The sequence below is a fragment of the Macrobrachium nipponense genome, chromosome 8 (assembly GCF_015104395.2).
Source record: "Macrobrachium nipponense isolate FS-2020 chromosome 8, ASM1510439v2, whole genome shotgun sequence".
Lineage (NCBI taxonomy): Eukaryota > Metazoa > Arthropoda > Malacostraca > Decapoda > Palaemonidae > Macrobrachium > Macrobrachium nipponense.
In genome coordinates, this window is record NC_087203.1 from 85,631,761 (window position 1) to 85,650,010 (window position 18,250).

Genomic DNA, 18,250 nt, shown 5'->3' on the forward strand with positions numbered 1-18,250 from the left:
TATATATATATATATATATATTCTCTATATATATTATTATATAATTATATATTATAGATATATAATGTTATATTATATATATAATATATATATATATAAGGATATAATAGACTAGATAGATAGATAGATAGATAGATAGATAGATAGATAGATAGATAGATAGATAAGAATAGGATAGATAGATAGATAGATAGTAGATAGATTAGATAGATAGATAGATAGATAGATAGATATGTATATATATTATATATATATATATATATATATACATTATATAATATATATAATATATCTATATATTATATATAATATGAGATAGTATACATATATAATATATATTATATATATATGTATATATATAGATATATATATATATAATATATATATTTATATATATATATATAGATAGATAGATAGATAGATAGATAGATAGATAGCTAGAATAGATAGATAGATAGATATATATGTATAGATAGATATATAGATAGATATATATATATATATATATATATATATATAATATATATATATATATCATAATCTATATAAATATTATATATTATATATTTATATATATTATATATATATATTATATATATAATATATATATATTATATTATTATATAAGGCGATCTGGGGGCGGGGCTGAAAAGGGCGGAGCCTACCAGCGAACGTCACAGACTCCCGAGTCGACAGGAACTTTTTAGAAGGATCTCGACAAAATGTTGCATCATAATATGCAGTGTTTCTAATGACGCAACGGCGCCTACTGAATTCCACAACATACCTGGGGATTCTCGAACAATCATGAGAACAGGCGCCTCCAACATGTGCGCGAATGCCTCCTTGCTGCCGACCTACTTGAAGAAGATGCATTTTCCTTTCCTTTAACTTATAATTCTTTGCTATAAAGCGATTACCATGACAAGAGGCTTCATGGTTTTGGTGGCTCTGAAGGATACATACGATTATTTTCAGATTCCCATCCATTAGTTCTCCAGGAAGTATATTAACCCTTAAACACCGAGCCAGTATTTCTGAAAGTGTCTCCCATATGCCAGCGGGGTTCGGGAGTGAGCACCGAAGCAGAAAAAAAGTTTTTTTCAAAAAATCACAGCACGCTTAGTTTTCAAGATTAAGAGTTCATTTTTGGCTCCTTTTTTTCTCATTGCCAGAAGTTTAGTATGCAACCATCAGAAATGAAAAAAAATCATTATCATATAGAAATATTGGAATATATGACAGTGCAAAAAAAATTTCATATATAATTGTATACAAATTGCGCTGTGAGCAAAACGGTTAAAGCTAATGAGTTAATTTTTTTCGTTGTATTGTACACTAAATTGCGATGATTTTAGTGTATAACAAATTGTAAAACGATCAAAGCAACACATAGAAAATATTATCACAATATGATGCATGAATTTGTAACATGCGGACATAAAAAAAAAAGTTGTTTTCAAAAATTCACCATAAATCAAAATATTGTGCTAGAGACTTCCTGTTTGTTGAAAATGAAGGTAATTGATTGAATATTACTAGACTTTAAGTCTTACAGCTTATAATTGCAGTTTTCGACCATTTTGGTCGAGTTAAAGTTGACCAAAGGTCAAATTTTTTCTATTTATCGTGATTTATATGAAAATATTTCAAAACTGATAAAAGCTACAACCATGAGTTATTTTTTTGTTGTATTCTTCATGAAATTGCGCACATTTTTATATATAAAACTTTATGTGATGGCTAATATAAAACGGTGCAAACATTACGACATACTGACGAAAGAATTTCAGATTTTTTCAGCAGAGTTACCGCAAGGATGCAAGGAAAAAGTTTTTTTCAAAAATTCACCATAAATCTAAATATTGTGCTAGAGACTTCCAATTTGTTGCAAAATGAAGGTAAATGATTGAATATTACTAGATTGTAAGATTTTTAGCTTACAATTGCGTTTTTCAACCATTTCGGTAGAGTCAACTTTGACCGAAGGTTGAAATTTTGGCACGTATTGTGATTTATATGAAAATGTTTTACAACTGATATAAGCTACAACCATGGGTTGATTTTTGTTGTAATCTACATGAAATTGCGCACATTTTCGTATATAAAACTTTATGTAACGGCTAATATAAAACGGTGCAAACATTACGACAAACTGACAAAAGAATTTCTGATTTTTTTGGCAGAGTTACCGCGCGGACATAAGGAAAAAGTTTTTTTCAAAAATTCACCATAAATCGTTAGCTTACAATTGTGTCTTTTGACCATTTCGGTCAAGTCAAAGTTGACCAAAGGTTGAAATTTTGGCACTTATTGTGATTTATATGAAAATATTTCAAAACTGATAAAAGCTACAACCATGGGTTGTTTTTTGTTGTATTCTACATGAAATTGCACACATTTTCATATAAACTTTATGTAACGACTAATATAAAACGGTGCAAACATCACTACAAACTGACGTAAGAGTTTCTTATTTTTTTGGCAGTTACCGAGCGGACATAAGGAAAATTTTTTTTCAAAAATTCACCATAAATCAAAATATTGTGCTAGAGGCTAACAATTTGTTGCAAAATGAAGGTAAATGATTGAATATTACTAGATTATAAGAGTTTTAGCTTACAATTGCGTGTTTTGACCATTTCAGTAGAGTCAAAGTTGACCAAAGGTTGAAATTTTGGCTTTTATTATGATTTATATGAAAATATTTCAAAGCTGGTAAAAGCTACAACCATGGGTTGTTTTTTGTTGTATTCTACATGAAATTGCACACATTTTCATATATAAAACTCTATGTAACGGCTAATATAAAATGGTGCAAAAATTACAACAAAGTGACGAAAGAATTTCTGAGATGTGTAACAGTAATGCTTGTAAACAAAACAACAGCTTGATCCGTGAACTTCCAGCATCCCTTAAGGCTCGTGATTCAAAATGTTTTGCCAAGTAGGTCAATAACTATTTTTACGTGAATATTTAAAAAAAAATTTTTGAGTAGACTTATTTTACGTCAGTTAACCCTTCAACGCTGATTGGACATATTAAACGCCGACGAAAATTGTCTGTCGGGTGCTGAACCGACGTACGAAACGTCGGCGAAAAAGTTTTTTTTATAAATTTGCGTAAAAATAGTTAATAGGCCTACTAGGCGAAAACTTTTGAATCACGAGCCTTGGGGGATGCTGGGAGTTCACGGATCAAGCTGTTGTTTTGTTTACAATCGTTACCCAGGTGCGCAAGCGCGAATTTCTTTCTTCTCGCACTAAAAAGCATGAGCGACACATCTCAGATTTATTTCGTCACTTTGACATAATTTTTGCACCATTTTATTTTATTGTTACAGAGAGTTTTATATATGAAAATGTGCACAATTTCATGTAGAATACAACAAAAAACAACTCATGGTTGTGGCTTTTATCACTTTTGAAATATTTTCATATAAATAACGATGTGCCAAAATTTCAACCTTCGGTCAACTTTGACTCTATCGAAATGGTCGGAAAACGCAATTGGAAGCTAAAAATCTTATATTCTAGTAAAATTCAATCACTTATCTTCATTTTACAACAAATTGGAAGTCTCTAGAACAATATTTCAATTCATGGTGAATTTATGAAAAAAAACTTTTTCCTTATGTCCGCGCTGTAACTTCCGAAAAAATCAGACATTTTTTCGTCCGATTGTCGTAATGTTTGCACAGTTTTATATTAGCCGTTACATAAAGTTTTATATATGAAAATGTGTGCAATTTCATGTAGAATACAACAAAATACAACCCATGGTTGTAGCTTTTATCAGTTTTGAAATATTTTCATATAAATAACTATGTGCCAAAACTTCAACCTTCGTCAACTTTGACTTGACATAAATGGTCGAAAACCGCAATTGTAAGCTAAAACTCTTACATTCTAGTAATACTCAATCATTTACCTTCATTTTGCAACAAATTGGAAGTCTCTAGCACAATATTTCGATTTATGGTGAATTTTAGAAAAAAACTTTTTCCTACGTCCGCGCGGTAACTGCCGATAAAATCAGAAATTTTTTCGTCCGATTGTTGTAATATTTGCATCATTTTAAATTAGCCGTTACATAAAGTTTTATATGAAAATGTGCCAAATTTCATGTAGAATACAACAAATAAAAACCCATGGTTGTAGCTTTTATCAGTTTTGAAATATTTTCATATAAATAACGATAAGTGCCAAAATATCAACCTTCGGTCAACTTTGACTCGACCAAAATGGTCGAAAAATGCAATTGTAAGCTAAATCTCTTACATTTTAGTAATATTCAATCAGTTACCTTTATTTTGCAACAAATTAGAACTCTCAAGCACAATATTTCGATTTATGGTGAATTTATGAAAAAACCTTTTTCTTATGTCCGCGTGGCGACTCTTCCGAAAAATATCAAATTTTTTTCGTCCAATTGTCGTAATGTTTGCACCATTTTAAATTAGCCGTAACATAAAGTTTTATATGAAAATGTGCGCAATTTTATGTAGAATACAACAAATAACAATCCATGGTTGTAGCTTTTATCAGTTTTGAAATATTTTCATATAAATATCGATGTGCTAAAATATCAACCTTCGGTCAACTTTGACTCGACCGAGATGGTCAAAAAACGCAATTGTAAGCTAAAACTATTACATTCTACTACTATTCAATCATTTACCTTTATTTTGCAACAAATTGGAAATCTCTAGCACAATATTTCGATTTATGGTGAATTTAAAAACTTTGTCCTTATGTCCGCGTGGTAACTCTTCCGAAAAAATCATAAATTTTTTCGTTTGTCGTAATGTTTGCACCATTTTAAATTAGCCGTTACATGGTTTTATATATGAAAATGTGCACAATTTCATGTAGAATAAAACTAAAAATAACCCATGGTTGTCGCTTTTATCAGTTTTGAAATATTTTCATACAAATAAGGATAAATAGAAAAAATTCGTCCTTTGGTCAACTTAACTCGATCGAAATGGTCAAAAACTGCAATTGTAAGCTACAACACTTACAGTCTAGTAATATTCAATCAATTACCTTCATTTGGCAACAAACAGGAAGTCTCTAGCACAATATTTTGATTTATGGTGAATTTTTGAAAACAGCTTTTTTTTACGTCCTTGCATTACGAATTCATGCATCATATTGTGATATTTTCTCTGTATTGCTTTGATCGTTTTACAATTTGTTATATACCAAAATCATCGCAATTTAGTGTACAATAAAACGAAAAAATAATTAACTCATTAGCTTTAATCGTTTTGCTCACAGCGCGATTTGTATACAATTATATATGAAATTTTTTTTTGTGCTGTCATATATTCCAATATTTATATATGATAATGATATTTTATTTCATTTCTGATGGTTGCATACTAAACTTCAGGCAATGACAAAAAAGGAGCCAAAAATGAACTCTTAATCTTGAAAATTAAGCGTGCTGTGGTCTAAAAAAAAAAAACCTTTTTTCCGCTTCGGCGCTCACTCTCGAATGCCGCCAGCATACAGGAGACACTTTTGGAAATACCAGCTCGGCGTTTAAGGGTTAAGCACACAACAGACAGTTTTAGTTGACATAAAATACCTCCAATAGGCATTTTAGGGTTAATTTTGTCTGCAAAGTAATTGTTTACCAGTAGCATGAGTTTTTGGTAAGGCTCTTGCTTCAGCAAGCTTATGGAGATAATAACGCAGTTCCTGTTGCAATAGAAACAACCAGCCTGACTTTGGCAGTTGCACCATTCACCTGTCATTCCTTGGGAAAGCTCATACTTCTTAGACACAGCTTATACCTTTCTGGTAATTTCAACAATGCTCACACATCAGTGACAATTGAAGCAGAATTGGTTGACCTCAAGCAACCCTTCCTCATACCTTGTGCCCTTTAGCCAAGAGTTTAGGAGAACTGGATGATGGGAACCTTTTAATAGGAGCTCCTTTGAACTCCCCATTCCCAGGGATCCATCTGTTATCAGACTCTTTCAAGGATATCTTGCTGTAAAGTGTGTGTGTGTGGACAGAGAATGACCTTCATTGGCATATCAACATTTTGAGATCTTGAGATGTTTTCTGTATTGCTGAAGAGTGGACAAAGACTGATGTTAATGTATTCGTGGGTTTGCCAAGGTGTTGAGCTGTCAACCAGAGACAATTTGGCTAGGAGGAATGTTTTGGTAGACCAGCTCAATTGTCAGGACGTTTAATTGAGAAAGATTGGTTTCTAATTTCTTACTTGGGAAAAGGCTTTTTGAGCTTTGGGAAACTCCAGTGATCAACCTGTTCGTTACACAATTGTACAAGCTCCTCGTGTTCTGTTCTCCCATTTCAGGGCTCCAGGCTTCCTCTCCTGTCAGTCTAATTTTCTTAATGATTGGGTATTGTTGCTCTAGGTATAAAATAACCATTATACTCCTTGTTGGCCTCATGCCAAGTGGTATCCTGAACTGCCAGCTCTTCAGGTCAAGGCTTCCAGAGATTCACTGTGGATCATTCTTATTGTGATGCCAGAAAATTCCCAATACAGGCAGTCCCCCGGTTAACCATACATTTTGAGAAAACTAATGTGTATCAGAGAGTGAACCATCTCCAGTTGGTGCTGTAGGTACAGTCTCTCTCTCATTGGAGCTACTTTTCAGCAGTTGCAGACTTACTTATCCAGCTTCATCAAAACAAGCTCCATTCAGTCCCTGCGCTGAAGCTTATTGCTCTGCCTTGAACCAGTTCTTCTGACTGAAGGGCATGGACCTCTTTTCCTCGGTAGAATTGCTCATGCTTATATATGCTTTGAACAGTTCTTCCCACTTCATTAGCTTTAGCCTCCAGAGTTGGGTATGACTCTTGTCGTAACTCAGGCATCTTAAAAGCCCCTGGAAAAGGCCTTAGATCGTGATTTCACCCTCTAGACTTTCTCTGCTCCTTAGCCTCATCATAGCATGTTGATGGATCACAGCCTTTAAAACTGTCATTTGAACCTTTAACATCAATTTATAATTGACCAAGTTGCCTTCCAACTTGTGCTATCCTATCTTTTAGGCAGCCCTTGGTCTCTAGTGTTCCTAGAGTGAGAGTTCAGTTAAACCTCACTCTGACATAGGATCCTATATGTCTTGCATTCCCATGCCAGATGATACTTACAGCTACAGGAGTTACTGGTCCTTCTGATTGTGACTGGGAGCATAGTATTTCCACGAGTTGATTCAGCTTGCCAGTCAGTTCAGAGATTATTCTTCCACTTAGGAAATGTCTCCTAAATAAAAGGCAATGGATTTGATTTCCTTAGCTATAAATTCCAAATTTTTGTTTAAGTATTTTGTATTTTAACAAAGTATATAAACCAAAGCTTTTTATTGTAATCCCACTTCAACCACCCAACATTGTCCCTGATGCTGAAGGAAAGTACCAGCTTACAGCAAGTGTGTGGGGACTTTCCTTACTCAACTGTCTATCTCTAATTAAATACATTGCTACCAAGTTTCAGTGACCATTTCCAGCTCACACAGGAATATTCTTACATACTTAAAGAACCTGTTTGTATACCTAGGAAAAATACAGATTACTTTGAAAATTTGGTATTTTATTTCAAACATATTTATTGGATTAGTTGAGTAACATCTATTAAAAGCAGTACCATACATGTTTTGATACTTGAATGCTAAATGTCACATGAGACCACCAACTTTATTTGCTTTTAAGGAAAACTGTTTAACAAATATGCTTTTTGTTTCCCCAGAGTTTCTCGGCCGAACTGAAATAAAAATATACAAAGTATACCAAGAAACAGAAGGTCAGCCTGGAACACAACCTCAGCTGTATAAGCTTAAACTGGAAGAAGTCAAATCAGGAGAAGTTATACTTAAAATATCTCTTCAACTTTTTGACAAATCAATGTAATTTTCCCTGGTGACGTGAGCATGTCCACAAAATAGTACTACTTTTAATAAAGTGCAAATTATATTTTAAAAATACCAAATGTCGAGTGCAATTCACTGGTGATAAAATTTATTCTGTATATTTGAAAATTTAAGCAAGAACAAATTTTATTCTGTTACATTTTTCTAAAAATCCTCTACTTACAGTGCAGATTATTAAATGTCAATGCCTACATTTATTTCTGTTTGTTTTAGTTACCTATCCTAGCCATTAACATTTCCTTTCTTAGTTATTAAAACATCCTTTTTGTGATAATAATATGAATTTATATATAGTTACTTAATGCCACTAAAGGCTGCTTACAACTGAAAGTTCATGTATCACAATGCAGTATCTCATTCTTTGCAGCTATGAGACTCAATAAGAAAGCAAATGTGCCTCAGTTTTTTATTCTTCTGGCTTGCTTATAGCTGAAACTCCCATGAGGAAGAAAAATCAACTCCCTTTAGGTGTAGGACTATGCCCAGGGCAGCCCTGTAGCCCTTAATAACTGAGACAGAGAGATGCTTCTCTCGGTTAAGGAAGACAAAGTCCGCTACCTGCTGAATAGTAGCTCCGACTGGAGAGAAACCCTTTCTACGACATTAACTACAGAAGTAGATGGCCCATTTCCCCTGATAGACATCTGCAGAGGATTTCCAAAGGTATCCAGACATATCCATTGCTGCTCGGAGAGAAAAGCCTCTTGTTGGATAGTCTCCAGCTGTGAAGAGATAGGGACTCTATAGACTGGTGGAACCTCTCGACATTGGGTAGACAAAGAAGCTTGTGCCAAGGAGGAATTTCTCTTGGTGACTTGGATAGCAAAGCTAGCAGGTCTGGACACCACTCAGCATGTGCCACTTGGGAGCCAAAAGAGTCATTCTAAGATTTGCAGTATGTAATCATCACCCTGTTGATCACCAGACAAAACAGACAGTATGTAGATTGTCCCAAGGGTGCTGAAAGGCATCTTCCGCTGCTACCCAAAGTTTGGGGACTACTGATAAGAACACCAGCAACTTCCTGTTGTGCTGGGTTGCAAGGAGGTCTATCAATAGATGTTCCCACAGGTTGAACAAATTTTCCACAACAATTGGTTGTAGGGACTACTCTGTTCTTACCACCTGACCCTGCCACTACATTTGTTTTGCCTGGAATGTACCTGGCTGACAACTCAGTGTGTGTGCTACCACCCACTCATGCACCTGCACCATTAACTGATGAAGCTGAAGGGACACCAGTCCCCTTGCTTGTTGACGTATCCCACTATCGTGGTATTGTCACTCATCAATACCACAGTGCCCCTTCACTTGATCCTGAAATGCTTGCAAAGCCAAGAAGGCTGTCTTGAGTTCTAGGATGTTGGTGTGTAGGTGCTTGTTGTTCTGAACCCATACACCAGATACTAGGAACTCTTTAGCTAAGTGTGGGCCCCATCCCTCTCTCGAAGCATCTGAAAACAGAAGTATCTTGGAGGGGGAGTGTATAAAGACTCTCTTATTACGAGGTTCCTGTCGTCTAGCCACCAGGCTAAGTCCTTTCTTACTTCTCTCGAGAGAGGAATACGAAGAGACTGAGGATCCCTTGCCTGAGATCAGAACTCCTTCATTCCCCACTGAAGGAAACGAAGATGAAGCCGCCCATAAGGGACCAGCTTCTCCAAGGATGACAGGTAACCGAGAATGGACTTGCCACATCTGAGTTGGTTGTTCCTGTCAAGATAGGAACAATTGCTCTGCCTCCCTGAACCTGCTGATGTGGGAGTCTGAGTGAAAGACTCTCACTGCTGCAGTATCTATCAGCATGCCCAAGTACTTTATCCTCTGCTTGGTTATGAGATCAGACTTCTTGAGATTTTCCACAGTGCCTACGCTGCAACAGAATTCAAGAAGGCAATCCCTGTCCTGGAGCAACTTCGAACGAGAGTTCGTCAAGACCAGCCAATTGTTGAGATATCACAGAAGATAGCAGATGGGCCCAATAGACAAAGGGTGAACACTCAAGTGAACACCTGGGGAGCAGTGAAAGCCTGAAACAAAGTGCCCTGAACATGTTTCCATCTTGAGGGTTGTCTGGTGAATGAATTGGTTCAGTGGAGAGGTCTGTGGTCGGTCTCCATCCTCCTGATGCTTTCTCCACGAGAAAGATCCTGCTGTAAAAACAGGAGACTGGTCAGTCATGACTTTTACAGCCCTTTTCTTCAACATCGCTTTCACCTTTTCTTGAAGGACGAGATCCTTCAGCGAGCTGGGGACATACATTTGTAGATGGACCAGAAGGCTGGTGAGAGGTGGAGGAGACTCGACTTCAGGAAGTAATTAGCCTACCCAAGTCTGCCCCATGTCACTGCCATGTTGCCCAATGGCTCAACAGGCACCCTACTATCCCCCACCAATGGCAACAGGTGGTGAGGAATGCGGCCCCTAGTGTCCTCCTCCCTTTTTCTTACCTTTGCCTCCTCTCCCTGGCTGGGCAGGGGACCAAATGGGATGCTGGCGTGCAGTCCTTCCTGAAGGGGGGCAGGAGGAGGCCAGGTATGCCTGCGAGGACCGGAGACTGGGTATTCCTGAAAAGGCTGAAGGAGGCTCGGTATTCCTGTGAGGACCATCAGAATTCTGGGATTTCTTAGGACCCATTGAGGAAGTGTCAACCTGACCCGAAGGTTGGGCTGCAATAGTACTTGAAGACCTGGAGGTCTTTGTCACTGTGTGGTGACAAGACAGTTGTTATTGTTCGCCCTCCGTCTATCAACCACAGTATCCACTTGTTCTTTATTGGAAAGAGAAGTGGAACCCAGTAATTGTACTTTTTTCGAGGTCAGAACCAGCTCCAGACCTACAAATTTGGCAGCTTGAGAGAGAACTGCATCTCTTCTCTTGAGCATCAAGTCTGCCCACAGGTTAGCTGGCTGGTGGGTTAGATAGGTAATCGTCCTACCTTAAGACAATAAGTACGTCCGTCTCTTGAACAAGGCTATGAGGCAAGTGGATTCATTGCTCAGTAGTGGGGAGGTGGTGAGGGTATCCTTTGCCCCTCCCACTAGTAATTTAACTACAAAACCACCTTGCACCTTGTTGTTTTAGAAAAGCCTGCTCCAGCTCACGCTGAGGGTAATTCCTCACGTAAAGACCAAGGGTTTGTATTTGTGTAGGAACAAACAGGTTTTGATTAAGGAAAAGCCTTTTTTTGGGAGCCACTGAGTTCTTAATCTGTGAAACTGCCTACACAACAGGTGTACAAGAAAACTGACAATTGTTATAAAATAAGTTTATTCACAAAATTACAGTATGCAATCCCATCTCTCCTAAACATCTGTCATCAGTACACAAAACCAGCAAACCTGAGCACTTCAATTGATAACACCACCATGGACAGTATATTTCTAAAACAGTTTCCATTTTTATTTTGAGTGTTCTTTGTATTACTAAACTGAACAAGAACAAGGAGTTGTTTATTTATATAATGCAAATTCTATTATTCTCCTTTACAAAATGTATATTTCTTTCAAAAATTACTAATGTCCTAGCACAGTTAACCCCAATTACAAAAGCCCTAGCACAGTTAACCCCAATTACAAAAGTCCTAGCACAGTTAACCCCAATTACAAAACTTACTATACTCTGTAAAAGATATATTCATTACAAAAATTACACCAAAGCCAAATGCAGGAAGTTATGTGGAATTCATATAAGCCTTGATTAAGATATAAGAAGATAGAATATTAAAACCTAAAGTAACAACACTGTAGTAAATTTACAACCTAATTTTTAAAACAAGTTAAAATAAACTAAATTCCAACTTTATTTTCAAAGAAATGGACTCCCATGAAACATGGAAAAAAAATATGCATAAAGCCAACAGGAAAGTTTGAGAAACAATAAACCTAGTACAGTAGAGACCCGGTTCACGACCGTATTAGAACTCGACATAATCGGATTTCGCCACTAAATTTCCAATAAACTTTGTATCTGTTTTCAACCAAAAAACCAGTTTCCGACTCCCGACCATATGATGTTTGTAAACAAAACTGTTTCCGCCAGCCGCCACTAGTTGGCGTCATCCAGTGCTACCAAATGTAGCATAATTTCATGATTTTTAGCATAATGTGACCCAAGAATTGGAGCTTAGCATAATTTCTTTCACACTTAGGGTTCTAGTACAATTTTAGAATGTATTTTCACTAAAATTTTAAATAAAATGCAGAAAATTCCTCAATTTTATACACAGCTATAGTGAATGTATCTTCAAGTGAAATTGCCTCAAAAGCAGCACTAACAAATGAGTTAATTGCTAAGTTTGAACCCAACTAAGGAATGTTAAATTTTGTGAATATAAATAAATACCCACAGTGGCATGACAAACGATCAGTAAAGTGTTAATAATGTTTTTTCTTCATGAGTAAAGAATTACTTTTTTTCCTTTTTTAAGTTTTATTTTTTTCAGTAGTTATCAAAATTTTAATTATGTCTGAAGTGATTTTCACACAATTTTCAAGTATTTATTCATTGTGTATGTGATCTGTTAAAGAAAAATAGTGTTTCAGTGGCATGATAATGATCAAGTAATAAGTACGTATGTTTTTCTTCTTGAGTAGAGACTGGTTTGTTTGTTTACCTTTTTTTTTAGTTTTAATTTTTCAGTAAATATCAAATAACAAAATGTTATATTTGAAGTAATTTTCACACATTTTCAAGTATTTATTAATTGTTTATGTGACCTGTTAATGAAAAATGGTTCTGAGTGGCATGATAATGGTGCAGTAATAAGTAAAATTTGTTGTTTTTCTTCACATTTGTATGTGTGATCTTCACACATTTGTCAAATAGTATAATAGTGATTGCATATCAAATAGTGTACTAGTGATTGCGTATGTGATCTATTAAAGAAAAATGGTGTTTTATTATGAGTTTCCTAACATGTAAAGATCATCAAATTATTAGTTATAATATTGTCTGTTCGTCACTTTTTATCATTTCACCTAATATATAAATGTTTTAAATTTCCATTACATCGTTGTTTTAGCTCAAATGTATTAGAGAAATGAGATAATGATAGATTAATAGCATAATTCTGGCACAAAATTACACCATATTTGGCATAAATTCTTGCTTGGACCGACTAGCATAATTTAGCAAAACGGTTGGTAACACTGGTGACGCCACTCAGCATTGTTTAAAGTCCGCAACTAATGTTTACAAACATTCAAACATGTGTCGTGTCTTGTACACCTTGCGCGCATTTCATTTGCTTTTTTGGTGGTATCAACTCTATATGCAGTTACCTTTTGATTCATCATGGGTCCCAACATTACTACTGGCTATCTATTAAAACCTTTTGCTATTGTTAATCTCTGAAATAATGGAAAAGTGTTTACATGGCATCTCGCGTTTTCCTTCTTCAAAATGTTTCCATCATTTCCAACTCCAAAATAAACCTTAAGTTTCTTCTATCCTCTCCTCTGCATGAAAGTGACGAGCGAAAAAAAGATTTAATCAAGCACCCTTGCTTGATTTTTTTTTTCAAGCGTAGACATATTCTAAAACCATGCTCACACTTGAGGCGCGCGTTTCAGTAGCAAATGCAATACGTATTTAAGTGTTAGGTTTGGAGTGAAGGCAATGTTACGTACGTAGGTTACATGTGCGGTTCGGTAGCGAATGCAATCTTTAAGCTTTGTTAAGCTTTCCGGTAAAGAAAAAGTTAGTCATAGTTTATATCAGAGAAGCCACTATGCCATATTAAGTGCGTAGTAATTAAGAAGAATCTTTTATGTCGTACTGTAATACGTTAATGTTTACGTGTAAGATTTGGTAGTGAAACCAGTTACATACGTAACATGTTCGGTTCGGTAGCAACGCAATCTAAGCTTTTTAAGCGTGCCGGTAAAGAAGAGGTTAGCCTTAGGTTAACTCCGAATCCTCCGAATCCGCTATGGTATACATTAATTATAGAAATTAAGTAGATTCTTTTATGTCTACTGTAAAAATACGTCATTGTTTACGTGTGAGATTTGGTAGTGAAACCACTGTCACATACGTAACGTGTGCCGTTCGGTAGCGAACGCAATCTAAATCTTTGTTAAGCTTGCTGGTAAAGAGGAGGTTAGCCTTAGCTTAATCAGAGAAGCCGCTATGGTATAGAATAATTATAGAAATTAAGACGATTCTTTTATGTCTACTGTAAAAAGACGTCATGTTTACGTATGAGGTCTGGTAGTGACACAGTTTACATATCAACGCAACGCGTGCGCGGTAACGAACGCAATCTGTATGCTTCGTTTATAAGCATCCTCGTAAAAAAAAAAAAAAGGGGTTAGCTTGATATTAAACTCAAGAGATGCTGGTACGTAATGGTATAGTAATTAAAGACATTAAGAAGATTCTTTTACTTATGCGTACGTATATATGTACCATGCAGTACCATAATAATTGTCAAAGTCCAATAAGCTTGAAATCAGCCCTGATATTGGACAATTTGCCGTAAAAGACGCACCTTTTTTATAAGGACATTTATGAAACAAAATCGTTAGTATCATAACATTACATTTACTGAAAGATAATTTTCAAGCGATTTTGTATACAGTATTGCAGTCGACCCTGTAAAAGATTTACCATAAATTAATATCGAATGTAAATGTTTCTAGGCTTATAGAGATATGGTTTCTTTACTACTTTACTCCCGATATAAACCACCAGGGCTGCGCTATGGTTTGTTTACATCCTTAAATGCCGACTTACTGTAGGCAAATTTTTGCAAGTTTTTTATAAATATAAATTGGGTTTAATTTTAATAGTTTATTAATTTACTGTAATAATTAGACTTGCTTTTCAATGTTTTTATTATGTTAGCAACACGTTTTATGCCTACCCACTACACTACGTTCTACTTACTATTTACCTAGGTAGCCTATGGAGCTTGGTCAACAATCAGTTGGACACAGGCTAGTTTTCTTTTATACTGTATATTATACATTTAAAATTATAAATATACGTTTAACATGATATTTATTTAACTTTTAACTTATTTAGTTGTAATTTACATGTAATGTATTGTATAAAAAGGCAAGGTTAGGGTAATAACTGATGGTCAAGAACGGATTAATCCATTTTCAGTTATTTCTTATGGGAAAACTCGATTCAGTTCTCGAAATAATCGAATTTCGACGCTCCTTCAAGAACGAATTATCGTCGAGAACTGAGGCTCTACTGTACAGTGAAAAATAAAGTGACATCTTGAATACCATATACACGAAACCATTTACCACAGATACATATACCTGAGAAATACTTTAGAATTTGAAATTTTTGAAGTTCTGAGAATTTTACTAATTCTGAGAAAATATTTATGCAAGCCTAAGAAGTTTGCATTTTTTCACATAAGCTAAAGTACCTCACTGTGCCATTAAAAAAAAAGTTTACAATTTCCTTTTGATTGCTAATTCTCTATATCTTTGACTAGAAAAGTAAGTCCTCTAAAACAGAAGAAAGAACAATAAACTATCCATGAGACTGCTTCATTTCTAAAGTCCCTTATACCAGCTAGTATTCAATAATAAACCCTGTCTAATTATAAGGTATTTCTACATAATTTGATTCGGTACAAAAAGTTTATAATTTCACTATCTTTTACAATTCTACTACATTATATCTGGAAAAGTTTCAAGGGACTTCATTATTAACAAATTAAAATGGAATTGCACTTACTGTATGTGTTATTTTTTTTAATTACAATAATTCTCATACTGTCAACCTTGACCTTTCAAGGTCGCAATGGTGGCAGGCCAAGTTGAGCTCTCAGGGCATTGGCCTCTGCAATCTCCAAATCCTCCTTACTCATACCAGACATATCTCGTTTACTGCGTCCACTACGGTGGTGCTTGTCTTTACGATCACCTCTGTCACGATCTCTGTCCCGGTCTCTATTTCTCTCTCTCCCATGATCTCTATCTCCACGCTCTTTTTCCCGATCTCCATGTCTGTGATCCCGATCCTTATCTCCTCTAGCCCTCTCACGATGATGGTGTCCTGCAAGTACGTATTGCAATAGAAACATATGACAATGATGATAATGCAGTCTTGGATTTTCTAAATGCAATAATCATTAAAAATTAATTTTTTATGAGTTCATTTCCATTCTGTGTACTAACATACTTCTGTGTGTAGACTGCAGCCTTTGCTACAAATTAACGTTCAATAATAAAATGAGATTTACTGAGTAAAGCTTGTGAATTCAAGAAAAGCATCCATGTAGTAAAATGAGAATTCCTTGAATGGACAATACAACATTCACAGATTTGGTAGAGTAATGGTCTTAGCCTTGACTTGAATTGTAGGGATTACTAATAAAAATCTGATCAACATCAATGATTTTTTTAATAATCTGCTTATTACAACACAATACATAACCATAAGATACCTAATTCTTTGTATAACTCAAAGCATTTGCACCATTGTACTAGGAACAAGCACCTATTCCATCCTTCTGACCTCCTGCTACTCACATCTCCAGTTATTTTGTCAAGTGTTTCCCTAGTATCAACATCTTACCAGATTTCTCCCAGATCAACCCTGAGTGCACTGTTTTGGGGGTTAAAGTTTACCCAAGGATATTACTGTTTTGACCCATTTCCAATGTGCCTCACCACACATGCAAGGTAACACTTGCAGCTCATTTGTCTTTTCTAAACAAACTCATTTATTGGGCTTATCCAGTCAAAAAATGCCAAAGAGCATTCACCTAAAAACCTGACTTAAGTGTGCATGGACCAATGGTTCAAATTCACCCAGGAAAGAGGTTGTAAACAGCATGTCAACAGCTCTTGCCAATGCATTTTCAGACTCTTCAGCCATCAACAGGTGACAGATATTACAATCTGTCTCTGCAATGATAATAGATAGGATTACGTCTTATGCACAACGACAAATTAATTGCCATTGGTGAAAGTGTGAGCTAGATTCAATACAAGGAAAATGACCTGACAGCCACTGTTTTGATGTACCTTTGGTGAAACTGATTTCTACAATCCTCATGATTGTGTTAAGAATTAAAGTTCTGATTATATATGAGTTTAGTCAGTTATTTTATTTTTATTTTCTGTACTGACAAAATGTGCATTGTTCAATGTATGGGAAACATATACGTATTGGATTTTATAAAATGTCTTAAAAACTGATGGGTCACAGGATGCCAAGGGCATCCTCGGAACTACAATACCCTGTGACCTGGTATAGATGCCAAAAGTCCCTGGATCTCTCAAGTTTTGTTATTAATGCTACCGGTTTCCAGTTTGGCGCTAGTATTATCCTAATGTTAAGATCGAAGGTTTGTTTCGTATGTGAACAAATGTATTTTAGTTGTGTTGTGATGTCATAGAAGACCAGATGGTGGCAGCGTGGGGTGAAAATGTAAACAAACAAGCAGGAAGGAACCGGGAGACTGATGGTTGATAATGGTGTGTTGAGAGAGACCTCTTCTTTCGATATCTCTGGGTTGTAAGTCTGGTTGTTTTGTTGTTCCAAGCCTCAAACTGGATTATACTAGGGCCAAGGAAGGTGAACATGTGGGTAAATTGTATGATTGTTTTATATAGGAAAGATTAGGCTAGGAAAATACTCAACTGGTAGCAGAGTGTGGTTGCTTAAAGATGGATGGGTCAGACAGTGAACAATAGGGGATTAGATGGAGGAGGGATTGTCCGAAATTTGGCGGGATACAGAGCGAGTATACTGGATGGAGAGGACATGTCAAAGGTTGGCTTGTGGTGTGGAGAAGTGAAATATCAAGGGAAAGCCAGCCTTAGAAGTAACAGAAGGAACAGATTGAGGTGAACTTCAAAGGTAAAGAGGGTTCAAAGATAATCCTGTCCAAACTAGATGAAATTTATCTAAAAGATACGCTAATGGAGAATTACAGTAAAATGATAAACTTAAGACACAGGAAAAGAAACTGGGCAAGAAGAAGAAAAATGATATTTTTATGATAAAATAATGTTTTACGTATACTTACCTGCTAGTTACATATACGTAGCTGTAGTCTCTGACGTCACGGCAGAATTTCAAATTTCGCGGCAGCGCTAATTGACTGGTCAGGTGATTCCCGTACCCCCTCCCTCTACCGGGGAATGTAGAACTACCACAACTAAACCTCAGAATTTTGATGCCTACCTGTCCATGTGAGGGGAGGTGGGTGGGCTCTAATGATGTAACTATCAGGTAAGTATATACGTAAAACATTATTTTATCCTAAAAATATAATTTTTACGTATGCAACTTACCTGGTAGTTACATATAGCTGATTGGCACATTTTGGAGGTGGGGCCATGGCAGCTA

General features: G+C 35.8%; 2 protein-coding genes across 16 annotated transcripts in view; one reads left to right on the top strand and one right to left on the bottom strand.

Moving 5' to 3' along the window:
• The window catches only part of LOC135222896 (intersectin-1-like), a 553,230-nt gene extending 545,112 nt beyond the window's left edge, over positions 1-8,118 (top strand). For all 15 annotated transcript variants that reach the window (XM_064261271.1, XM_064261270.1, XM_064261274.1 and 12 more), the window contains one exon: positions 7,741-8,118. In XM_064261271.1, coding sequence (XP_064117341.1) covers positions 7,741-7,901 — 161 coding nt within the window. In that variant the 3' untranslated portion in view covers positions 7,902-8,118. The remainder of the gene's footprint in view (positions 1-7,740) is intronic.
• A 6,062-nt stretch (positions 8,119-14,180) lies between these two features.
• Positions 14,181-18,250, bottom strand: part of LOC135222899 (pre-mRNA-splicing factor 38A-like) — a 105,799-nt gene continuing 101,729 nt past the window's right edge. The window contains exon 7 of the mRNA XM_064261286.1: positions 14,181-15,946. Within this exon, the coding sequence (XP_064117356.1) occupies positions 15,681-15,946 (266 nt within the window). The 3' untranslated portion in view covers positions 14,181-15,680. The remainder of the gene's footprint in view (positions 15,947-18,250) is intronic.